Source organism: Coenobita brevimanus, chromosome 3, assembly GCF_032717465.1.
Source record: "Coenobita brevimanus isolate Jiangsu-jjx chromosome 3, ASM3271746v2, whole genome shotgun sequence".
In the NCBI taxonomy this organism is placed as follows: Eukaryota; Metazoa; Arthropoda; class Malacostraca; order Decapoda; family Coenobitidae; genus Coenobita; species Coenobita brevimanus.
Window position 1 is genome coordinate 1,910,140 of NC_136956.1, and position 26,426 is coordinate 1,936,565.

The 26,426-nt window shown below is 48.1% G+C and overlaps 1 protein-coding gene across 1 annotated transcript in view; it reads left to right on the top strand.

The window, feature by feature from the left end:
* Positions 1-932: 932 nt before the first annotated feature.
* Positions 933-26,426, top strand: part of LOC145393883 (uncharacterized) — a 40,415-nt gene continuing 14,921 nt past the window's right edge. The window contains exons 1-2 of the mRNA XM_080267934.1: positions 933-939; positions 20,756-20,798. Of these exons, the coding sequence (XP_080124060.1) occupies positions 20,796-20,798 (3 nt within the window). The 5' untranslated portion in view covers positions 933-939; positions 20,756-20,795. The remainder of the gene's footprint in view (positions 940-20,755; positions 20,799-26,426) is intronic.

Here is a 26,426-nt window from a genome sequence, read left to right on the forward strand (position 1 = left end):
TGATTGTATCAGCTAATGGATCATTAAACAATGAAATTGAGGAGAGGATTTGACTGGCTTGGAGTGCTGTTGGAATGTTCAAATCTGTCTGGAATAATAATATACTTTCAGTACATACTAAAGTAAAAATTTACAAGTCCATGGTTAGACCAATTTTAATTTATGGGCATGAGTCATGGTACAGTTCAATTGCAACACATCAAAAAATATTAGGATTTGAAAATAAAATACTGAGGAGGATTCTTGGGGTAAAGTGGAAAGACAGAGTTACAAATGAAAGAGTATGGGATATTATGACAGTGGAACCAGTTGATGAATATATGAGACTGTCTCGCTGGAAGTGGCTGGGACAATATAGTGTTATGAAGGGAGATTTGCCAGTTAGGTAGTCTCGTACCTTCAGTGTTGCCAGATCGTTCGGAGGTAATTTCAGGAGATTCTGACAGAAAATTTCAGGAGAACCAAGTATAAATTTGGGAGCTTCTCATTTTAATACATTACATATCATACACTACTCACTTTATGTTACAATAATTGGTAGATCAAATAAAGAAGAAATTAATGAAATTAACCTTTTGCAACAATAAATATTTCAATTCAATATTTTTTAAATAAAATTTTATGGCACTTGCAATAATGGGTAGATTAAATAATGAAGAAAGTTGTGCATTAATTTAATGTGCTTTTTTCTTTATAATGTTTTATTTAAGTGACTGCTTGTTAAATCATGCAGTTTAAATTCGTATGGCAAATGATTTGGAGTGTTATGTAATGTGGGAAAATTCTAGCATGTTTTGATGTCTCGTAGTTGGTAACTGTTGTTGCTAGGGTGATGCAAGACAGTATGTCCAAAGGGACGTTTCTAGAACAATGCAAGGTTATATAAGGATGGGGAAGAGCTCAGTTAGTCAGGCAGTTTGGAGTTGAGTCAGGTTTCAGGTCAGTTTGTGTGAAGTGCAGTCGGTGTCAGTGAAGATTGTATATTTTTGGTACTTGTGATAACAGTGACGGGTTATTGAAGTCTGTATATCATTGGAACTTGAGAAGAGTGAAGTGTCAAGCATTAAGTGTAATAACTGTGAAGTGTCGTTAAGAGTGACGTGTAATAACAGTTAGTAAAGTGTGTATAGCTCCAGTGCTTGTGAGAACAGTGAAGTTGGAAAGAATTAAGTGGAATTATTTGGAAAATAAAGACAGTGAACTTTAAGGAGCCAGTGTTTATTTTTGCCTCAGCTGTTCTTGTGTACTGCACACCTAAAGGCTGACCATAAGAACAACTCACTGGGCAACGTCCTTCCTGTACTGTACAACTGCTGTTGGAGCCTGTGGCAGTGTGGGACTGGAACGTAACAATAGAAAACAAGGCAGTTTAATACAGGATGTGCCAGAGTGGACTGCTAGAGGAATAAGAGGCAAAGGTAGGCCGAGGGAAACCTGGTTGAGGGCAATGAAACGAGAAGCTGGAGAGGAGTGTTGGTGGGACCTGAAGATGACAAGAGACATATTGGTGGAGAGAGTTCATCGAGGCCCTATCCATCCCGTGGGGTGCCACAGGAAGTGATTGACTGATACGTTTAGGCTTACCTTACCATAACCATATTCTATATCACCTTTCACATGAAGCCATTATCCTGCTCTTTTGAATGGGTGGGGCACTTCGCACATTTTGTTCTGGTGGGATGAGTCGTTTTAACCTGCTGTGTTGTACTGGAGAGTTGCTTTCCTAGTCTGCTTCGTTGGTTGTCGCCTTCCTGCCAGTCCACGGTTCTCCTTTTCCTTCGAGCACTGTTTGCAAATCATATTCAGATTACTGTTCTGCGGTTGCCACACTGTGCACTTCTTTTTTTTCGTGTGCTTCTATCCTCACATTCCTTTTGCCTTCATTTATTGCACCATGCCAAGGCCCGTTACACTGGCCTTGGCATGATGCAATAACCCAATGTTGCCAACTGTACGTTAATTCAGCCTCATTTGATCATTTCCCTGGTCTGTCGGGGGCAGTAGGATACTTGCTCTAAACATGAGAAACTTAATTTTTTGTTGATGCTATATACCGGCATATAAATAAAAACTACCAACTAGCATCGTAATATTTTCATCCGTAAGGTAATCTGTCAGTAGAGCAGAGTCGAACTATATGGGAGTTGGCAACACTGGTGATGGTTTCTGGCGAGTCAGTGTAACACACAGACTCCATTCACGAAAGGCTGTTTGCGAACTCCATCACGTGAGTTGTTTATTGCCGCAAAGAAGGGGCACTGGTATATGATGGATCACTTGGCGGTACACATAGTGTGTGTGTGTGTGTGTGTGTGTGTGTGTGAGACAGGGGTGGGGGATGGAGAGAGTGATAAGATGCTTGCGTATCAATTTATGCATGTGTACACCTGTGTTGGACTCGGATGAAAGTGAGTTACGCAAAGCCTCAAACATCTCTAGTGTAATGCTGGGTAGAATTAGGCTCGACTTCTCGCACCTATTTCACCCAACTTGGAGCGGGGTCCTCTTTCGAGACCGGAGCTAGTGCAATAAAGAGAGGCAGGACATAAAAACCTTCGGCAACACCGGTAGAGAGTTGGCCTGCAGTCCTGACGGACCCGGGTTCAAATCCCGCTGGGGCAGTGAACAGTTTAAGGATTTGAATTTCACAAAAATCAGACTTTACTGATCTACCAGAAGGCCCGCCGACATGTAAAAATACCCCCGTTAATACCAATACACCAGTCCTGTATGAGACAGCCCTAGCATGTATTCAGTATGGACGGTGGGTGTTAGCGCCGAAGTGGTGACATGTAGAGGTGTCCGGTACCTATACTCGGTTCCACGGAGTCTGACGCACTGATTTTGCCAGCCGAGGACAGGAGGATCTGGTAACACTGGGCGACGTACTCGGGCGGTGATTGGTGGATTTCCTTTGTGTTTGAATGTGCTCCAAAGTGACTTTGTATTTCAACCAAGGCCCTCATTGATTTGTAAGATACCGGATTATACAGATACAAATTAAAGCAATGATATCTTTAATGATAAATATGTGCCTTTTAAATTACTAGAGATAAACCTGAATGACAATTATATAAAAAAAATAAGCAAAGTCGCGACTGAACGCATCCGGACAACAGTCAGCGACTGTGCGGGAATTTAGACGTTCATAGCGAGGTGGTTCCGAGGTCCTGTGAAGGCTTGAATGTTTTCCCCACCACTATTACACAATGTTACAGTCCACAGTCTTCACCATGCCCTTCATTACCTCATCTGCTCATATACAACCTGACCCTAGATATGCTTAGCTTAGCTTCGAATAATTATGATCTGTGTAAGCACACACACACACACACACACCTCACTGGGGTCAATACATGCTATTCTATTCTCAGTACATATAGTGTACATACATATTTTCATTAGCTTCATAGGTAACATCACAGTAGCTTTAAAAATCTGCATTTGTTTTTATTCATTGACAGATTCAGTAGAACTATTTCTTACATGAATAAGTTTGGTGTTTGATTTTCCCTAACATTTTTTTGTCATAAGACACAGACATGCAGACGGACACCCTATCACTGGTCACAATGCATCCTTAAGCATGTATCTCTGCCCCCTCGACAAAGAGCCGGGAAAGTAATGGATTACGTCATTACAGAATGAACCAAATTTTTTTAATGATGGAAACAAGGAAAGTAAGATAAAAGCAAACTCCATGAGAAAATAATAGTTGAACTATGCTGCTATAATAAAACCTTGTGCAGTGTGAACGAAATCAAACATAATTAAATTAATTTAAATCAAGTCGCTGACTGTTGTCCGGATGCGTTCAGTCGCGACTTTGCTTGCTTTTTGTTAGAATTGTCGTTCAGGTTTATCTCTAGTAATTTAAAAGGCACATATTTATCATTAAAGATATCATTGCTTTGATTTGTATCTGTATAATCCGGTATCTTACAAATCAATGAGGGCCTTGGTTGAAATACAAAGTCACTTTGGAGCACATTCAAACAACGGAAATCGACCAATCACCGCCCGAGTACGTCGCCCAGTGTTACCAGATCCACCTGTCCTCGGCTGGCAAAATCAGTGCGTCAGACTCCGTGGAACCGAGTATAGGAGGACTACTGGGCCTTGAAAGCAGGCTGTGAAGCCTATGCCCAGAGTCGGTCACATAAAAAAAAACAAAAAAAAAACACGTATATTACCACAGTCAGACACAGGACACTTCAGCAGATATTACAACACAATATAGAGCAATACAAAAACCTTATCTAAGATATGTGTATCTCGCAGGATACTAGCTTTCTAGGTACTAATGACAATACAACAAATCTTAGTACTAGGAGTGCAGTTGCGCGCGGAGCGCGTAAGGGGGAGGGGGTTGGTGATCCACTAGGAGGAGGTAGGGTAGACACGGAGAGTGACTTAAAACGGCGAGGAGAAAGTTATGGTAATATTGGAGGATGCTCGATATTAGCAAGGGAGTTTAGGTGTTTTCTGTTGGCGAAGATTCTTTGACAAATAACTCTGATTCTTACTTTGGCTTTAAGAGAGTGAGCGAGGAATGGAGAGAGTTTTTAAGAGTAGCGTGCGGAGGGAGGGAATATCGTTAATACTCCCCTTTCTTGAGATTTAGGGTGGGAACATGTTTCTGTAGGCACAGGCTTATTAATTACACATCTTCTAAGTATGATATGTAGACTCTCGCTTCACAACGCGTAACAAAGTCGGAATACTCGTAAATACTATTTCACAATATTACTTAGAGACTAGCCAATAGAACTCCAATAATATTTTAGTCTTTCTTCTGGTTCTGGAGATATGTCTTTAGAAAGATTCGGGGTGACACTCGCACGTATTTTCACTTTAGATCTTAATCCACATTCTCGTCCTTCAACTGGATATTGTGTTCTGATTTACCCCAATAGAGATTACATAAATTCACTGCACAATACTTATTCTAAGAGAGAGGGAGTCACACTTAACCTACTTCACGATTGTTACAGGGTCACCCGTATTTCCTCATGGAGAGAAACAAGGACACGTCATCCGTGATCCGGTCGGACTGAGGGCGTCGTCAGGGCGGGGCGAGCCGAGAGGGCACGGGGCGGCTCGCGAGGGCGTCCTCTCGCGTCCGGGGGCTTCCGGGCCGGGCTCCGGCGTAAGGCCCGTAGGACTGGGGCCGAAGAGGTCTAGGAACCTCTGGGTCAGGTCCCGGCGTCGCGGGGACGTGGTGAGGTCTCGCCCGGGTGTCCTAGGGAGGGCCGGAAGAGGCGACAGACTGCGGTCTCCCGCGACCAGAGGCGCCGTCAGGGGAGGGCTGCGGCAGCGGTTGTCACGGGGCCCGACAAGTGTGTCTGCTCGAAGGCCAAACGTAGGGAACAGAGACCGGGGGAAGCAGGGAGGTCTTTCCGGGGTATTCTGGAACGAGACCCCTGAGGTTCAGTCTCCGGTTGGAGAGACATCCCTTTCCTAACTACGCCCTGGGAGCGACCATCGATCGTCTCCACCTGGACACTGGGGGAGCGACCATTGATCGTCTCTACCCGAATATTGTGGGAGTGACCATTGATCGTCTCGACCGGAGTACTAAGGGAGCGACCATTGATCGTCTCTACCTGGACACTGGGGGAGCGACCATTGATCGTCTCTACCCGAGTACTGTGGGAGCGACCATTGATCGTCTCTACCCGAGTACTGTGGGAGTGACCATTGATCGTCTCTACCCGAGTACTGTGGGAGCGACCATTGATCGTCTCGACCGGAGGACCAAGGGAGCGACCATTGATCGTCTCTACCTGGACACTGGGGGAGCGGCCATCGATCGTCTCTACCTGAATACTGTGGGAGCGACCACTGATCGTCTCGACCGGAGGACTAAGGGAGCAACCATTGATCGTCTCGACCGGAGGACTAAGGGAGCAACCATTGATCGTCTCTACCTGGACCCTGGGGGAGCGACCATTGATCGTCTCTACTCGAGCACTGTGGGAGCGACCATTGATCGTCTCGACCAGAGTACTAAGGGAGCGACCATTGATCGTCTCTACCTGGACATTGTGGGAGCGACCATTGATCGTCTCGACCGAATCACTGTGGGAGCGACCATAGATCGTCTCTACCAAATCACTGTGGGAGCGACCATAGATCGTCTCTACCAGAGGGGCGCTGCCTGGAGTGCTATTTCTGACTCCACCCCTAGCTAACTCAGTGATTCCGCCACGCGAAGGTAGTGTCTTTCGCCTACGGTGGCGGCGGCGTGGTGGTTGAATGTCACAGGGGCGCACGGCCCGGGCTGACATGCGTCGTTGTTGCCTGAAGTGGTGGTGGCTAGTGGCGGCTACCCCGTGGGGTCCAAGTGGGGGTGTCGGCATTCTCGTGGGCGAACTCCGTTGTTTCTGGTTCGCCCCGTTGTCGGGGATACTATGGTATTCTCCGGAATATTCTGGAGTACCGTATGTGTGTCTGTTAAAGCTACGCATTTCACCACCGTGTTCTTGAAGAAAGTCACGTCCCTGTGGCTGGAGGTGGAACGCTAGAGTGTTGGAGGTGGTGTAAACGGGCTGGAGGTGTCGGAGTGTGTTCTGCCAGGCGACAGTGTAGGAATTTTCCTCCTGTGCTTGGTCATAGGTGAGGAAGAGGGCGGAGGGGACGATGATGGACTGGAGGATATTTAACAGATGGTGTGGCCCGCGGAGCCGGTGGTTCTTGGTAAAGGTAGGGGCCCATACGGCCCGCTTAATCCTCATGTTGCTTGGTGTGGTTGTCGGTGTGGTTGGAGGTTGAATGCTGGATAGAGTGGGCGAAGGCCGGGTTTTGTGCAGCAGTAATGCGGCGTTGAGTCTCTGGGGAGTACAGGTAGGAGGGATTTGGGCCCGATGTAGCTGGACGGTGTGAAGTCGCGGGGAGGTGGGTGGTGTAGGGGTGTTGGAATATCGGGCGGGTGGGCGTGAGAGGCGGCCGGAGCGGGTGGTGGTGGTGGTGAGGGTAGGGGTGGGGGGGAAGGGGGCGTTGGGGGTGGGCGTGTTGTCTTGCATGCCGCGGGCATGGTAGAATGTGGTATTGGTGAAGTGGGCGTACGGGTGGTGGGTAGGGGAAGGGGGGTGGAAGGGGGGTGTGGCGAAGGGGTGGTGGTGCGGGCGGAAGAGGTGGTAGTGGGCTGGGGGTAGGGGGTGGTGGCAGGGGCTGGAGATGAGGGAGTGAGGATTGAGGGGGAAACCGTGGATGGGTGGGGCGAGGGTGAGGGGGGGGTGGCGGGGGAGGCGCCTGGGGCAGGTGAGGTGGAGGTGATAGGGGGGGCGGAGGGGGAAGGTGAGGAGATGTAGCACTCATATGTGGTTGTAGATGGTGGGGCGGGAGCTGTGGGAGGTTGGGGGTGTGGGGTCGGGGCGGGGGGAATGGGCGTGCGGAAGGGGCGCACGTGCCGGTTTCGGAGGGTACGGGGAGTGCCGTGGTAGTCCACGACCACCTGGTAAGGGTTGGGGATTTTGGTGATGATGTGGGGGCCCGTGAAACGGGGGGCAAGTTTGTGGGGAGTTGGGCGACGACTACGGTGTCACCCGGCTTGAAGGGGTTGGTGGCTGTGTCGGGTTCAAGATCTAAATTCCTCTGTAGTTGGTATATCCGCCTTTTTAGCAAGTGTAGCGGGTCCGTGGCGGGGGCGGAGGTGGGCGGTTGCGGGTGACGGCGTAAAGGTAGTAGGAGGGGGGTTTCGCCAAAGATCCTTTCGTGGGGGGAAACCCCGTCGTCTCGGGGGCACGAATTCATGCCCCACTGGACGATTTTGACGTGTGCTGGCCAATCGTTGTCTTTCGTAGCCTCGATTCTGGTACGTTGCTGATTGACCAGGGTATGATGGCTGCGTTCACACACCGCGTTCCCTTGGGGCCAATATGGTGAGGAGTGGGAGATTTCGTATCCAAAAATCCTGGCCAGTTCTTCCCAGACTTTTCCGGAGAATTCGGGGGCATTATCGGAATGGATGGCTTGGGGAATGCCAAAGTAGGGGAAGACGTGTTGGAGTAAGGCATCGGCGACAGCGACGGCGTGATGTTCTTTAGCGGGGCAGGCTACTACGAACTTGGAATACGTGTCGACAAAAGTGATCACATACTTATATCCCGATTTAGGAGGGAGAGGCCCTACTACGTCGACTGCTAGGAGCTGCCAGAGTTTGTGGGCGGTGATATGGCCAGATGGCCCGGCGGTCCGGGTAATGTCTTTCCCGAGCGCGCAGGCGCGGCAAGTTTGAATAATTTCCTTGGCGAGGGTGGAGTGGTTCGGGGCCCAGTAGATGTCATTAAACACCTGTAGCAATTTTTTTGTGCCCAAATGGATGCCGTTGTGGGCGTGTAACTGGCGCGGATGTCACGTGCCGCATTGGGGGCCAAGAGGATGTGCCCAGACAGGGTTAAAAGGTGGTCGCCCTGTTGGCACAATTTGGGAAACAGGTGGGCTGGAATCCAGGGGGGGGGGTTCCTTGTGGTGCCAGAGTTCCAGCAGGTCCAGGTTTGGTTGGACCGCGTGGATGGGAAGGCGGGAGAGGGCATCTGCGTTGGTGTGGAGCTTCCCGGGTCTGTACGAAATTTCATATTGAAATTCTTCTAGGGTGTCACGCCATCGGACGATTTGAGCGTTCTGGGAGTCCGATTGTTGCAGCCACTGGAGTGATTGGTGGTCGGTTATTATAGTGACTTGAGTCCCGGAAAGATAAGCCCTAAAATATTGGAGGGACCAGATTATGCCGAGGCATTCTCGCTTGGTGGCGGCATAATTTTTCTCGGCCGGGTTCAGTGTGCGGCTGGCACAAGCGATAATGTGTTCCCGACCGGCCTGTACCTGGGCTAGAACAGCGCCAATTGCGTCAAGGGAGACGTCCGTGTAGAGGCGAAAAGGGAGGGCATAGTCGGGAAAGGCCACGATGGGGGCCGAGATGAGCTTGTCTTTCAGCTGTTGGAAAGCGGCTTAGCAATCTGTGCAAACCCCTTCTCGAAGCGGCGATAGTAGGACGCGAGCCCCAAGAAGGCACGGATGCCGTGGACATCCTGCGGAGGTGGTATGTCCGCTATGGCACGCAGCTTGTCGGGGTCTGGGGAAATTCCCACTTGAGAAATCGTATGGCCTAGGAACGCGACGGTTTTTGTGGCCAGGACACATTTGGATGGATGTAACTTGAGGCCTGCCTGGCGAATTCGGGTGAAAACTCGACGGAGGCGCTGCAAGTGGTCGGCCCAGGTTTGGCTAAAAACAATGACATCATCAAGATAGGCCAAACATATCTCCCAAGTGAGGCCGCTTAAGACAGATTCCATCAGCCTGGAAAACGTGGCAGGGGCGTTGCAGAGGCCGAATGGCAGGACATTAAATTCGTAATGTCGGCCATTACTGGTAGAGAAGGCCGTCTTGCCTCGATGATCCGGGTGGACGGGGACTTGCCAATATCCAGACTGGAGGTCAAGGGTAGAAAACCAAGACGCCCCGTATAGGGAGTCTAGGGAATCGTCGATGCGGGGGAGGGGAGTAGCATCCTTAATTGTGACGTCGTTCACGCGGCGGTAATCGATGCAAAACCGCATCGTGCCGTCTTTTTTTTTTACTAGAACAACGGGGGAGGACCACGGGCTGGTGGAGGGGGAAATAACACCTGCCTCTTCCATCTCGCGCACTTGGCGGTCCTCCTCTTCTCTCTGTCGGGGGTTCTTACGTCGGGAAGGTTGTCGTATCGGAGGGCCTGTCGTATGGATCTCATGAGACAGGTACGTAGTATGTCCTATATCTGCAGGCCCTGTCGCAAACAAATCCTGGAACTCCAGGAGGAGGCGGCGTAAGGCGTCTGACTGTTGGTCGGAGAGATGGTCAGGGATGGGGGGAAGGGGGGCGGGGTGGTGGGGGGGGGACGGGGCGCAGGGCTCGGCTTCTTCCATCTCCGACGATAAGCCCTTTGGGGAGGGTGAGAGGGGATGGGGCGAGATTGGTGATGCGAATGGCAGTGCGGTGGGGGGGAAGAAAGGTAGGGGAAACGAGGCAGGCAGAAAGGGGTCCGGAGGGGAGGAGGGGGGAGAACAAAACGGATGGGCCCGAGGGCCTGTTCAGGGGCACCCATGCCTCGTGGTGTGAGGGGATGGTAACGGCGGTGGAAATGGTGGCAGGAAAGGAGGGGGCAAGAGTGGGGCGGGGCAGCGTGGGGGAAGGGGGGGGGGAAGAAAAGAGAGGGGGTGCAGGGGGGGGGTTGTGTGGGTCCTCCGGCCGGGGCTGCGGCGTGCAGGTGCAAATGGCTGGAGCGGAACGGGGTGGGGGGCGGAACTGGAGTTGTCGGTTGCGACAGTCGATAGTGGCTCCAAGTTTTTGAAGTAGGTCTAGCCCTAAATATCCGTCATAGCTCCGGCAGGGGGAATCAAAAATGATGAATGGGTGTTGGGCAGATACTGGCTGGTGGGTGTCGACCCGTAGGGCCCGAGTCTCCCCACGGATGGGCAGGGGGCCATCCCCCGCGTCTACAAGGTGAGTGGTAGTGGGGCGGAGTGGGCCAAACCGTGATTTGTAGCGGGAGAAATAATGGCTGTAAAGGCAGGATCTGGCTGCTCCCGTATCAACTAGTAGTCTGGCCTTCACGCCGTTGATTTTCATCTTGTGGTATACTGGGGGGCGATACTTAGGGGTGATGGACCCCGCCACCGTGGGTTGGTGCGGGGGCGGGCCTAAAAATCCAGCTGGCCAGGGCTCTCGTGCTCCTGCTCCTGCTCTAGTTCTCCTGAGGGGGGTTCGTCCGCAGGCGCCAGCTCGTCCCCTGGGGCTTCGCCTTCTAGGGCGGAAACTTTACGCGAACCCGGGGTTGTGCTTTTGCGGCGAGCAGCTTTCAGCTGGTCCCGTATGTCATGAAGGGGGCAACGGGAGCTGCAGGTTGTGAATTCCCACGGGTTGATCAGAATTAAGTTTGGGTTTTCTCGCGGGGCGGGGCGCCAACGAGAGGGGTGCGCCCTGGGTGGGCTAGGCATCGGGGTCGGGCTGGTGTGGGGAAGGGGCGGACGTGGTGTGGCTGGGGGAGCCGGGGGTCGGGTGGGGAATTTCTTGACAACATTAATTTGTTGTGGAGAAGGGCAGGCGGTCAGGAGGCGCCGTATCAGCTGTATATCTCTATCCATGTCTCCTGTTGGGTCGTGGATAGTAAAGTGTTGCTTCACAACACTTGGGAGTACTCGGAGCAGAGTACTGAATGTGTGCTGATCCCGGGTTTCTTCGTCTGCCTCCGGGTAAGCAGCAGTAATCAGGCGTCTTGCCTGCAACAGGGTATTATCTAAATCCCCGTCATAAGTAAAGCTATCCAATTTGGATAGAGCCACCACTTTCCCTAGTGATGGGGTGATGGCTTGGACCGCGAACTTGGTAAACTTCTGCCAGGTGAGTTCTGGGATAATTTTTGGCGCAACATTCGCTGTGGCTTTACCCAGTAGTAGTAGTGTGACTGCAATTTTTTGTTGGTCATTATCGAAGCCAATATCCAGTAAGGGTTTAACTATTGCAAGATATGTGTGTATGTCATACTGGTCAGGGTCAAACTTGGGTAACTGAACGTGCAGTTTAGTTGCCATTTTTCCAAATATTTCCTTCTTACCTCTCTTCTACGCTCGGATCTAGAACCACCGCTGGCCACCAGTGTAATGCTGGGTAGAATTAGGCTCGACTTCTCGTACCTATTTCACCCAACGTGGAGCGGGGTCCTCTTTCGAGACCGGAGCTAGTGCAATAAAGAGAAGCAGGACATAAAAACCTTCGGCAACACCATACACGTATATTACCACAGTCAGACACAGGACACTTCAGCAGATATTACAACACAATATAGAGCAATACAAAAACCTTATCTAAGATATGTGTATCTCACAGGATACTAGCTTTCTAGGTACTAATGACAATACAACAAATCTTAGTACTAGGAGTGCAGTAAATACAAGTGCGCGCGGAGCGTGTAAGGGGGAGGGGGGGAAAGGGGTTGGTGATCCACTAGGAGGAGGTAGGGGAGAAGCGGAGAGTGACTTAAAACGGCGAGGAGAAAGTTATGGTAATATTGGAGGATGCTCGATATTAGCAAGGGAGTTTAGGTGTTTTCTGTTGGCGAAGATTCTTTGACAAATAACTCTGATTCTTACTTTGGCTTTAAGAGAGTGAGCGAGGAATGGAGAGAGTTTTTAAGAGTAGCGTGCGGAGGGAGGGAATATCGTTAATACTCCCCTTTCTTGAGATTTAGGGTGGGAACATATTTCTGTAGGCACAGGCTTATTAATTACACATCTTCTAAGTATGATATGTAGACTCTCGCTTCACAACGCGTAACAAAGTCGGAATACTCGTAAATACTATTTCACAATATTACTTAGAGACTAGCCAATAGAACTCCAATAATATTTTAGTCTTTCTTCTGGTTCTGGAGATATGTCTTTAGAAAGATTCGGGGTGACACTCGCACGTATTTTCACTTTAGATCTTAATCCACATTCTCGTCCTTCAACTGGATATTGTGTTCTGATTTACCCCAATAGAGATTACATAAATTCACTGCACAATACTTATTCTAAGAGAGAGGGAGTCACACTTAACCTACTTCACGATTGTTACAGGGTCACCCGTATTTCCTCATGGAGAGAAACAAGGACACGTCATCAGTGATCCGGTCGGACTGAGGGTGTCGTCAGGGCGAGGCGAGCCAAGAGGACACGGGGAGGCTCGCGAGGGCGTCCTCTCACGTCCGGGGGCTTCCGGGCCGGGCTCCGGCGTAAGGCCCGTAGGACTGGGGCCGAAGAGGTCTAGGAACCTCTGGGTCAGGTCCCGGCGTCACGGGGGCGTGGTGAGGTCTCGCCCGGGTGTCCTATGGAGGGCCGGAAGAGGCGACAGACTGCGGTCTCCCGCGACCAGAGGCGCCGTCAGGGGAGGGCTGCGGCAGCGGTTGTCACGGGGCCCGACAGGTGTGTCTGCTCGAAGGCCAAACGTAGGGAACAGAGACCGGGGGAAGCAGGGAGGTCTTTCCGGGGTATTCTGGACGAGACCCCTGAGGTTCAGTCTCCGGTTGGAGAGACATCCCTTTCCTAACTACGCCCTGGGAGCGACCATCGATCGTCTCCACCTGGACACTGGGGGAGCGACCATTAATCGTCTCTACCCGAATATTGTGGGAGCGACCATTGATCGTCTCGACCGGAGTACTAAGGGAGCGACCGTTGATCGTCTCTACCTGGACACTGGGGGAGCGACCATTGATCGTCTCTACCCGAGTACTGTGGGAGCGACCATTGATCGTCTCGACCGGAGGACTAAGGGAGCGACCATTGATCGTCTCTACCTGGACCCTGGGGGAGCGACCATTGATCGTCTCTACCCGAGCACTGTGGGAGCGACCATTGATCGTCTCGACCGGAGTACTAAGGGAGCGACCATTGATCGTCTCTACCTGGACACTGTGGGAGCGACCATTGATCGTCTCGACCGAATCACTGTGGGAGCGACCATAGATCGTCTCTACCAAATCACTGTGGGAGCGACCATAGATCGTCTCTACCAGAGGGGCGCTGCCTGGAGTGCTATTTCTGACTCCACCCCTAGCTAACTCAGTGATTCCGCCACGCGAAGGTAGTGTCTTTCGCCTACGGTGGCGGCGGCGTGGTGGTTGAATGTCACAGGGGCGCACGGCCCGGGCTGACATGCGTCGTTGTTGCCCGGAGTGGTGGTGGTGTAATGCTGTGTTTTTAAGGCGACTTCTCGTCGTAAAAACACGAGCACTGGGACGGGGTCCTTTGGCTAGACCGGATGTAATGCACTAACAAAGGAACAGGGCATAAAAAGAGACAGTACACCAAATCACATCTATTGCTTAAATTCTATTCCTTACAGTGCTACATACACAATATTTGATACACAATAACACAGAGATACAATAATACACTTATAATTGGATCCAATCTACTTTTGCACAGGGCACAGGGCAGTCAGGGATATGGGTGACTATTATTGAGGAGAGATATCACTTCACTGCAATGGTCAATCGAGAACACTGGTCGTGTCACTGGTGGATAATAATAAATGGAGGAGTCTCACTTATATTCACTGTGATTGGGAGTCTGTGGGGGATATGATACTATAACAAAGGTAGGGTGCGTGTGGCGACATCCGACACCGTCACCTAGTCGCAGGGAAGCACTTCACTAGCCTTCCGGCTCGCTCACACACCTACCTTTGATTCCACAGAAAACTCCCCGCTTCCTTTCTGAGAGGGGGAACTGAACTGTTTAATGTTCAAGCACGACTTACCCTGATATCACTGTTTAACATAACTTTTATTTGTCACTGCCACTGTGCATTGGATCACTGTCACTGTATTAGGGGTCACTGTCACTTTCACTGTTCTACCCGTATTTCTTTGGTAGTTGGGTCACTAGTACTTACTGTCGGGGAGGCTCTCTTGTTTAGGGCCTCGGCCTGAGGGGCGGCTCCTTCCTAGGGCCGCGTTGGTGGGGTGCAAGGGGACCTCGTAGTCCGGAGGCCTTGACCTGATCGGGGGCCCTCGGGACTAGGACCGAACAGGCGGAGGATTCGGGCCTGCTTCTTCTTCTGCCGGGGCGTGAGGGAGCCTAGGTCGCCGTCGTCGGGGACCGTGGTGGAAGGCCTGGGCGTCCGGGGTCTGCAGGTGCTCAGGGGGAGAGGCGCCGTCAGGGCTGGGCTGCGGCAGCGACTCCTGTAGGGCTCCAACAGTGCTAAGGAGCGTCCGGGTGTGGGCGGTAACTCCGCAATCGGGCCTTGCCACCACTCTAACGCCTCCGCTTGGCCAAGAAGCCTGGATGGCGACGAAGGGCTCCCCGGAGGGAAAGAGGCTTGAGGGAGACTCACGCTCTCCGTGGTTCCCTGAGTGTGTTCATTGGGCTGAGGTGGGGCTCCACTTCCCCTAGTATGGACTTTGGCTGGTGCCGTGAACTTGTCCGGCGTGCGAGGGACACCAGTAGGGTGATCGGGGTTGCCCTTTCGCCGAGGCAAGCGGCCGTCAGCGTGGTGTTCCTCCCGCAGTAGGGAACAAGCCGGAGTGAGGGGCGCGAGGACCGCACTCTCTCCAATACGGACAGATCCTACCGTCAGGGAATTCTCCACCCTGGTACGTGCCCCAGTCGTAACTGAGTGTCCGCCCGTACGGGAAACGACTAGCGGAGAAACGGGATCACCCGTCTGCTCCGGCGAGAGGCCGGCCCCGAGTCGCCGCTTCCGTAATTGGGTGGCGCTACACGTACGGTAGCAGGGTCTATCTACCCTGGACCGTATTCTGGCCGTAGCCAAGGTACAACTGGAGAGGGATGCACACAGGCAACTCTCTCTCCTCAGCGTGTTAAGGCCGGAGCCTGGGGTCACCTTCCCCTTTACACACTTTGTCAGGCCGTAGCCTGTGTCTATCTCTCTTTTAAGGCCGTAGCCTTGGGCCTCTTCCTGCCCTTGGGCCTCTTCCTGCCCTAGAGGGTGTAGCAAGACCGTCAAGACGGTGTTACTTGGGACTGACCTCTTTTCAGTCCCACCCCTGGTCTGACGGTCACTACCCCGCCCGCACAGTAGTTCAGGTTGTCTGAACGCCTGGGGTTGGGGCACTTGCGAGGAATAGGGGCTCAGGGTCGGGATGCCCCGATGACCCTCTTGCCCGGGGTCACTAACCTCACCGGTGTGTCCTCCCGGGGTGGTGGTGGGGTGGCGGCTCGGTGGTGGTGTGGGGGGTGGTGAGGTGGGAGGTCCTGCGGCGGGCATTTTAGGTGGCTAGTGGCGGCTACCCCGTGGGGTCCGAGTGGGGGTGTCGGCATTCTCGTGGGCGAACTCCGTTGTTTCTGGTTTGCCCCGTTGTCGGGGATACTATGGTATTCTCCGGAATATTCTGGAGTACCGTATGTGTGTCTGTTAAAGCCACGCATTTCATCTAGAATGTCGATAAATAAAAAAAAAAATCACCATATGAAATAATAAAAATTCCAGATATTCTCATAATTGTGCACAGATGAAACGACGCTAAATATTGTTGAGAAGCGAGATTGGCCAGTTAGGTACCAGCTCATCTATTGTTGTCTCCTGCTGACTTTACTAATTTTTCATTTTCCTCCTGCATGAGCAAGTGTTTCTTAATTTCATCCATTTCACTCTGAAATGCCTTCTCCAATCCCTTTATCTGTTCAAAAACAGCGTATCGTACACTCGCACCTGAAAGTATCGGTGCACTTGTGGGTGCGATGCATCCGGAATGATTCGACCATGCAGCATTGACAGTCCGTTAACACCTGTATATAATATTTACGGCCATTTCCTACACATTATGAAGGACACAATTATATCTGATATAGCTGTCACCTACCGTCTGGGATGCCTGCATGTGGGAGGATAGAACTGCAAGTTTTAGTTCCCTTTGTTCTGTGTGTCATAATATTTAACACATAGTCTGCACCGATACACTCTGGTGCGAGTGTACCTCTCCATTTCCACCAATTCCTGGTAGAAATCATCATCCTGCTTTCTGCCTTTATCCCTTTTCTTAGCTCCTTCCAAATTTGCTTTACTACAGTAGGTGGACATCTTGTGGTGCTGACAGCAAAGATTCTACTTACATTCCCTGGGTGTGCAGACTAAACACAATCAGCTGACTGGGAGCATTCCTGCACTGCTTTGTTTTATTCTGATTTTTGAACAATACTTTTACTAACTTCCCCTTTCATATCTGGACACCATTTAGTTGAACCTGGTACACAGCTTGACTCATATAGAGGTACTTTAGGTATGGCCATTGCGTTTCAACACCTGGAGCGCCACGGAACGTGACGGCGCTTTCGAGAGCGAAAGTGTGGGGGGTGAAAGGGTGGTTGTCGCGACCTCGGTCGCGGTTGGAACTCTTTGGTGAAGTGGGTCTCTCTGGCGACATCTGACAGCTGTAAATGGTTTAGATCACAGTCGTGTGAAGGATAACTGAACTCTAAATACCAGGGTATTATTCTGTGTAATTTGGGAGTGAACTGATTTTGGATACTAACATGTTATAAATGAAAAGATTTGTTACAGTACCCTCTTCATTTTAATTAAGTATTGATTTTCGGCTTAATGAAAGTAAAGGCTATGCGGATCTAAAGAGTAGACTGAGGGTTTGTTTTCATTCATTCCCGCGAAAATCATACTTCCATGAAGTACTGTACCCCTCCACACCTCTGAACAATGATCATATCTTCCAAAGTCATCTTGTTCCACTGCAGTCTTGTACTGCAGGGTCCATTTCGTCTTCAAAATCGGAGGAAATTACAAGAGGGTGCAGCTGTGGCGAAGGCAGGATTTGTTATGGTTCTTCATTATGGCTTAAATATTTCCAAAGTATTTCGGCAATATGCATTTACAATTATATTTTGCTGACAAATATTCATGTAACATTAATACTGTTGTCAGTAATGATTAAATATACATAACTGCTAAGTATTCTGAAAGAAGGATATCTAGAGTAAAAGCGAAGTCACGCTCCAAGTATTTGGTGGTTTCACTGCTACCCCTACTACCCCTGGACCGCTCTGGGGCGCTAACTGTTAAGGCCTGTTTTGAAATGCAGTTGTTGGCCAAGCGCAGAGCGATGTGTCGTACGTCCTTCCTGCACAGCGTCTCTCGCGTGTTCTTACCTAATTGTATCTTTACAGGAATGAGTCAAGCTTGTACTGTCCCGTGTCTTAAGCCATATTTATCATACATATCCTTAAATTTGTGAATTGTTTTGACACTATTTCATTCGGCAGTGCATTCAACTGATCAACTGCTCTATTTGGGAAACTAAATTTCCTTCCGTCTTCATCACCTCTCTTTTTATGCAGTTTTTTTTGCAGCGTCCTCTTGCTGATGCATCCCCATAGGTTATGTAATCATATATGTCTATTTTCTCCTTCCCTGATATGCATTTATATAGCATAATCATGTCACCTCTTTTCCTTCTCTCCTGTAGTGTTGGTAGATTCAGTTTTTTTTAGCCTTTCTTCGTAACTTAGATCCCTTAACCTTGGTACACATATGTAGCGGCCCTTTGAACTTTTTCGATCTTGTCTATGTGTTTTTTGAGATGAAGACTCCAGACTACTGATGCATACTCCAGGGTTGGTCTGATGAATGATATTATCTTTCTTAGCATGTCTTCATTTATGTATGCGAACGCTATTCTCATATTTGCAAGCAGTGTATACATGTTCCGTACCTTCTCACTGATGTGGTCAGCTGGAGATAGTCTGTTATTGATAATCACACCTAGGTCCTTCTCTCCTTCTGATGTGTGTAGGGTTTTATTTCCTAACTTATAATCCCACTCAGGTCTTTTTCCACTTTTACCAAGCTTGATTACATGACACTTCCACATTAATTCCATTTCCCATGTATTACTCCGTTCATGAAGTTTATTTAATTCTTCTTGTAGCTCTTTACAAGAGTCTGTATTAGTAATTCTTCTTTGTATTTTTGCATCATCTGCAAACATATTTAGATAGCCTTCATTTCCAGTGTTACTGTCTGTATCATTTATATACACTAAAAACATGATTGGTGCCAGCACTGATCCCTGTGGAACTCCGCTAGTTACTTCTCTCCATGATGAGTAATTTCCCCTTAGTACTGTTCTCATTTCTCTTTTTATGAGAAAATCTTGCATCCAACAATAGTTTGCCTCGGATTCCTCCTTGATGCTACAGTTTCCATAAAAGTCTTTGGTGTGGTAGGCTACTCTGTCAAATGCTTTCTTGAAATCTAAATAGATACTGTCCACCCATCCTTCTCTTTTCTGTAATGTGTCTGTTACTCAACAGATTAGTAACACATGATTTTTCTTTTCTGAAACCAAACTGTCTTTCTGTTATCATATTGTGCTCTTCTAGATGATTTACCCAAGCTTTTCTTATAAGCTTTTCTAATACCTTACTTACAACACTGGTTAGTGATACTGGTCGATGGTTGAGTGGATTTTGTCTATTCCCTTTCTTGAATAAGGGAACAATGTTTGCTTTCTTCCAAATATCTGGTAGTTTACCTTGTCTCAAGGATTTCTTGAAAATTAAAGATAATGGTTTACTTAACTACTTTGCACATTCATGTAGCACCCAACATGAAATTTCATCAGGACCATTTGCTTTTCCTTTGTCTGATTTACTTAACTCCTGTATTACTTTTTCTGATATTTGTATATCTGGTAGTATGTGTGGGCATGAATGTTCCACATAATCCCTCTCAAAAATTTTTTCTTCTGTAAAAACTGATTGGAAATTCTTATTTAGTGCTTCACTAAATAAGAATTTCCAAGAGTGAGAGCAGTGGAAATGAGTTATTTAAGAGGAGCCTGTGGAGTCACATGGAGAGACAGGCTGACGAATGAGGATATAAAGGAGCGTTGTGGTGTTGATATGGATGTGATAGGAAGCGTTATGAGGAACATACTGAGGTGGTTTGGCCATGTGGAGAGGATGGAGGGTGAAAGACTGACGAAGAGAGTGTATGTGAGTGAGGTGGAGGGGGAAAGAGGGAGGGGGAGGCCGAGGATGAGATGGAGGGATGGGGTGGAGAGGTATATGAGAGAGGGGTGTGTGAGTTGGGAGCAGGGGAGTGAAATGGCGGGGGACAGGGCGACTTGGAGGCGATTTGTTTGTGGCCACCCCAAACGGGACTGAGGCGTCTGGCAATAGATAGATAGATAGACAAATATCCTCTTGTGTATAGGTGATTCCCTCGTCCGTAATGGATTGTATTTTATCTTTTACTTTGCTTTTGCTTCTGATGTAGCTGTAAAATAGTTTCGGTTGATCACTACTTTTATTTGTGTGTGTGTGTGTGTGTGTGTGTGTGTGTGTGTGTGTGTGTGTGTGTGATACCGCAAAGTAAAGCAGTGAGGTAGCTCTCGATCACGAGATCAAGGAAGGTGGCTGTAGTTGGGAATGGATGGAGGAAGGAGGTGGTAAGGGGGTTTAGAGCTGTGTCTGGACACCAAACCATTCCTGGTTTCCTGGCCACGACATCATCAAGGCCTGGATGCTTTCTTCAGATCACATCTGTACTATCACAATCCAAAGTTTCTTTACCCCCCTGAGTGGAAGAAGGTCGAAGCCAAGGTTGTAGCAAGACCAGATGATCGGACACTGCCAGTATACAAGACTAATAATGGTTCATGATACCGTGATTCATAAATAGGCTCGTGTGTTTCATCCAGGTGATTCTTATTATCCTAAGCTTCAGGTTAGTGAACCCCTCCATCATGAACTGGCCTGTGTTCGGTGGCCCGTCATTTCTTCAACCTTGGCTTCGACCCTCCTCCACTCAGGGGGGTAAAGAAACTTTGGATCGTGATAGTACATCTGCATACACACACATATGTACACACAGGAAGCACGGGGACACACGCACACATGCAATATTATCTGCTGTTTGTGTTCAAAACAATGCCGTCGGTTTTTATGAGTGTATTTTGAGTGATATTGAAAAAAAAAAAAAAATCATGCAGGAAAGTTATACTGTATTATCTTTCCCTACTTCACACACACTGAGATGCTGCCTAAGCAAAACCACGTGATTGCAACCACAGCATATAACGATGTGATTGCAACCACAGTATGTAACGATGTGATTGCAACCACAGTATGTAACGATGTGATTGCAATAATATATATCTACATCATGGTGCTGAAGGCCTTAATACAGGGATGGAATTTATAATGACTAACTTAAACTAATGGAAGAATTTACTCTTGTTATATTTTCCCAGGTCACCAGCCACAACAGTCAACAGTGCCACTACTACAAATATGGTGAGTACACTGTTACCCTGATTACAGTACATGGCTTGTGCTTTAATTGTGTATTTGATGCAGTGAAAAGCACACACACACACACACCAGATGTTGTCAGACATGGCTAGTTATTTACAGACTGACTGAGAAAAGCAACAGTATAATTTTAACGGGGGACTTCAATTGTAAAGAGGTGAACTGGGAGGAATGGGACTCAGGAGGCAGTGAAGATTCGTGGGGCACTATATTATTAAACATAACAATGAATAATGTGATGATGCAATGGGTCAAAGAAGAGACATGGTTCCGAGGTGAGGACACACCAGCAAGACTAGATCTACTGTTTACTAAAGAACCCGATGTAACAGAATCCTTGGAATATCTGTGTCCTATTGGAAAAAGTGATCATGTGGCCACTGAGATCCAGATTATAACAGGGAACGTGGAGCCAAGAGAGGAGCTTTATAGGAAGATACAACTTTGGGAGAGCAAACTTTACAGGACTGAGGAAATTTTTCGAAAACGCGGATTGGAGAAAATTCTGAGAAACAAGAGAGATACAGAGGAAGTGGGATATCTTTCTAGACCTCTGTAATTCGGGAATGGAAAAATATGTACCAGGAGTATGGGGGAAAGAAAACAGGAAAAAGGAGTGGTTTAACAGAAGGTGTATGACAGCAAAAAAAGCAGAGGGATATGGCGTGGAACAACTGGAGAAAGAGGTAATAACAGAACATAGGAAGAATATAAAAGAACTAGAAATGAATATACAAGAATACGTAGAGAGGAAGAAAGGAACTTTTGAATAAGGTATAATAAACAAATGTAAGGAAGAACCCAAACAGTTTTATTGATTTGTCAATGGCAAACTGAAACAAAAGGAAGGAATCACCAAACTGAAAGTAGATGGAAAGGTCTATAAAGATGCGGCAATGCAAGCTGAAATAATGAACAAATGTTTCCAATCAGTTTTCACTAATGAAAAGGAGTTTGTGGAAGGGGAGGGAGTGACTAGAAATGTAGTGAAAAAAGATATAAAAGTGGAAGTACAGGAAGTGTATAAATTACTGGAAACTCAAGACGTAAGGAAAGCCCCAGGACCAGATGGGATCTCTAATTGGGTACTGAAGGAATGCAGAGAACAACTGACAGATAAGATTCACAGTTTAATTGTGTGTTTTCTGGACGAAGGGAAAGTGCCTCAAGAATGGAAGAGGGCAAATGTGGAACCAATTTATAAGGGAGGAAACAAGGAAGAACCCCTGAATTATAGACCAGTGTCCCGGGCCAGCATAGTTGCAAAGTTGTGTAAGAGAATTCTGAAAGATAGATGGATAAAATATTTGGAAGAAATGAATATTTTGGCTGATGGTCAGTTTGGATTTAGAAGTGGAAGGTCATGTGTTTCCAACTTGTTGAGCTTTTACACAAGAGCGATTGACGTGCTACAGGAGAGAGATGGTTGGGTGGATTGTGTGTACAGTAATCACTCCAATATCCGGACGCCCAATAACCGAACATCCCCACTACCCGGGCATAATCGTCCTGGGATCCAACATTTCCCCTCCCCCCCCCAAAAAAACGATTTTTTCCTGTCCGTAATTTGAACTTACCGCACGCGCCGCGTGAGAGCATTGTTTTGGCGCGTCACTCCTCCGACGTCCGATAGAGCGCCGCTGCATCCTCCCCACTTCCCGCCTATCTCTCACCGCGAGTGCACGCTCGTCGTAATGGCTGCCCACGTGATCGCTTTTGTGGTGGTGCCCTACCTGCTGCAGGGCCTCCTGCTGCTCTCGGGCCTCCTCTTAGTGTGTGTGATGATGGCCCCGCCACCTGAGAAAAGGAAAAGAGTGGTGTTGACTCTGGAGAAGAGGGAGATATTGGAGAAAGTGGATGCGGAGTGGTCTTCTTCCCGCATTCTTCGTGAGTTTAACCTGGCCCGGTCTACTTTGTTCGATATCAAGAGGTCCCGAGACAAACTCATGCAGTACACGGCTGACTTCTCGTCGAGAAGCAAACGCAACGTGGAAAGGAAGGTTATGTTTACCCCCAAGTTTGCAGAAATCGACCGATCCACGTTGATTTGGTATCGACAACAATGTGCTGCTGGTGTGATGGTACGTGGAACGGAGCTGAAGGCTGCTGCTGAGAAGTTCGCCAGGCTTCATGATGCCCTAGACTTCAAGGCATCCGAGGGTTGGCTCTTCACGTTCAAGTTGCGACATGGCCTTACCAACCGTAAAGCACATGGCGAAGCATTGGACGCTAACGAGGATGGAGTTGACGAGTTTCGGCACAAGGTGAAAGGCTTAATCGACAGGGAGGGCCTAACTCTCGGTCAAGTCTACAACGCTGACGAAACTGGCCTATTCTATTGCTCGCTGCCAATGAACACTCTAGCCGAGGAGACGGAGAAGCGTATACCTGGCTGCAAGCTTTCCAAGGAACGGATATCTGCTTTGTGTTGTGCCAGTGCTAACAGCATGCACTGGCTTAAGCCCGTTGTTGTTGGCCGCGCAAAGCAGCCTCGGTGCCTTCGTGGGGTGATGGATGTCCTTCCTGTCGTCTGGTACCATTCTTTGAAGGCATGGTTCACAGCTGTGATCTTCAAAGACTGGTTTCACCGTCACTTCGTCAAGGAGGTCATCCATTACCAGACAAAGACACTGGGAATCCCGCGCGACCAGGTAAAGGCCCTCCTTCTACTTGACAATGCACCTGCCCACCCGTGCGACAAGGACTTGGTTGCTGAAAATGGCCGTATTAGGTGCATGTTTCTGCCACCTAATACGACTGCTCTCATCCAACCAATGGACCAAGGAGTGATCGTGGCAACAAAGTGCCTATACCGTCGGAAGTTCCTGGACGAGGTGATGGTTGTTCTCAAGGACGAGGACGAGCGCAGGGAGGGACGGGACACACGAGGCAAGCGGACTTTGGAAAACCTTCGCCGCTACAACATCAAGTCTGCGCTGTACAACTGGGCTAGTGCATGGAAGGAAGTCCCTGTGAAAACTCTGGAAAATGGTTGGTCTCGTCTACTTCTCGTAACGGATGTGGAGTACGATTTTCTAGGGTTTGACGTGGATGAATTCCATGCACGGCTACGTACGCACGGCGACGATGTAGATGTGGACGAAGTGCATGAGTGGTTGGATGACGACGAGGGCGATCCTGGGTATCAGACGTTGTCTGATATCGAGATCGCGTCTTCGGTTGCAGGTGTCAGTACCGAACTTGAAGATTCCGACGCTGAAGGCGATAATGATGCGGACTCCTCTCAGCAGGACACTACTCCAGCCATCCCCAAGCTGAGCGCACTTCGGGAACATCTAGAGTTCGTCCTAGACTACCTGGAACACCCGGACTGCGACAGGGAGATGGGGCCCTTGGGACTCGTGGAGAAGGCCTTTGACAAGGTACCCTAGAGACTAATGTGGAAACTAGAGCATATAGGAGGACTGAAGAGGAACCTACTGGAATGGATGAGAGACTTTTTGAGAGACAGACAAATGAGGACAGTAGTAAAGGACAAGATGTCTGGATGGAGGGAAGTAACAAGTGGTGTTCCACAGGGCTCTGTGTTGGCGCCAGTAATGTTCCTGATTTACGTAAATGATATGGTAAATGGAGTGAACAGTTATGCAAGTCTGTTTGCTGATGATGCAAAAGATCTTGAGGAAGGTAGAGGCTGAGAAGGACTGTAAAATGCCGCAGGAGGATCTGGATAGGATACATGATTGGAGCCGGAAGTGGGAAATGAAATTCAACGCAGAGGAATGTAAAATATTGGAAATGGGTAAAAGTACCAAGAGGCCATCTCTGAATTATTTGATGGGTAAAGAACCAATCAGAAAAGCGAGAGAAGAGAAAGATTTGGGAGTGCTGGTCCAGGATAGTTTGTCACCTGAAAAACACATTAACAAGACAGTTAGAGAGACGTATAAACTCTTGACTAACTTAAGAGTAGCATTTCATTACTGTATATGGATGAGATGATGAAAAAATTGATAGTGGCCATGATCCGCCCCAGGTTGGAATATGCAGCAGTAGTGTGGTTCCCACACAAGAAGAAAGATATAAACAAGATTGAGAGAATACAAAGAACGGCAACCAAGATGGTCCCCAGTCTAGCAGATGTCGTACAGAAAGAGGCTGGAAAACCTGGATTTGCCTTCCTTCGAGGAAAGGCGAGAGAGGGGCGACATGATTGCAGTGTTCAGGACCATGATGGGAGTTGATAAAATTGACAGAGAAGATCTGCATACATGGGATTAGAGAGTAACATGAGGACACGGAATGAAACTGAAGAAGCCAAGCTGCTTGAAGGATATCAAGAAATATAGTTTTCCTTATAGATTCACAGACCTGTCGTCCAGTCTAAAAACTTAAATGAGTTTAAAGCAAAATTTGACTTACTGAGAAACAGAGACGGGACCCCACAAGCGCAGCTCATTTCCTGTATATCACAACTAGATAAATACGCACACAATTTAACAAAGATGAGGAGAAAAGCTCAAAGACAATTTGAGGAAGACATTACAAATAAAAGTAGTGATCAAATTTTACAGCTACATCCGATGCAAAACCAAAGTTAAGGATAAAATACAGTCCATCATGGATGAGGGGATAATCTAAATCCAAGAAAATATTTGTGAAGTGCTTAACAAAAATTTACAAGCAGTTTTTACAGAAGAAAGTAATTTTGAGAGATGATAAGGAACATGCATACCCACACATATTACCTGATATATGATTATTGGAACAAGAGGTACAGGAAGAGTTGGGTAAATTAGACAAAGGAAAAGCAAATGGTTCTGATGAAATTTCAGGTTGGGTACTACATGAATGTGAAAAGTTAAGCAGACCATTATATATAACAATCAGGGAATCCTTAAGTCAAAATAAACCACCTGATATTCAAGAAAGGAAAGTGACAGAATCCACTCAACTGCCACCCAGTATCACTGACCAGTGTTGTAAGCAAGATTTTTTGAGAAGCTGATACGGAAAATTTGGGTAAATCACCTGGAAAACCATAATATGATAGCAGAAAGACAGTTCGGTTTTAGAAAGAGAAAATCATGTTACTAATTAATCTATTAAGCTGCTATGATAGAGTCATAGAAACATTACAGAAAAGAGAAGGATGGGTGGACAGTATCTATCTACCATAGACTTCAAGAAAGCATTTGACAGAAAGAAGTTGTATGCGGCCTTCATGGATTTGGAGAAAGCATATGACAAGGTGGATAGACAAGGATTGTAGAAAGTATTAAGAATATATGGAGTAAATGGGAAGTTGTTGAATGCTGTGAAGAGTATGTATGATGGTGCTAAGGCTGAAGTGCGTGTGGATGGTGAAACGAGTGAATTTTTCTATTTGAAGGTTGGGTTGAAACAGGGATGTGTCATGTCTTCATGGTTGTTCAATCCGTACATGGATGAGGTAATAAAAGAGATACAAGGTAGGGCAGTGGATGTTGGAGTGGCCCTAATGAGAGAGGGTAGTGTTTGGAAACTCCCTGTACTGTTGTTTGCAGATGATACTGTGTTGTTAAGTGAAGACGAAGAGGAGCTGTAAGGCTTGGTGGATGAGTTTGGGAGAGTGTGTAAGAAAAGGACTCTAAAGAAGAATGTAGGGAA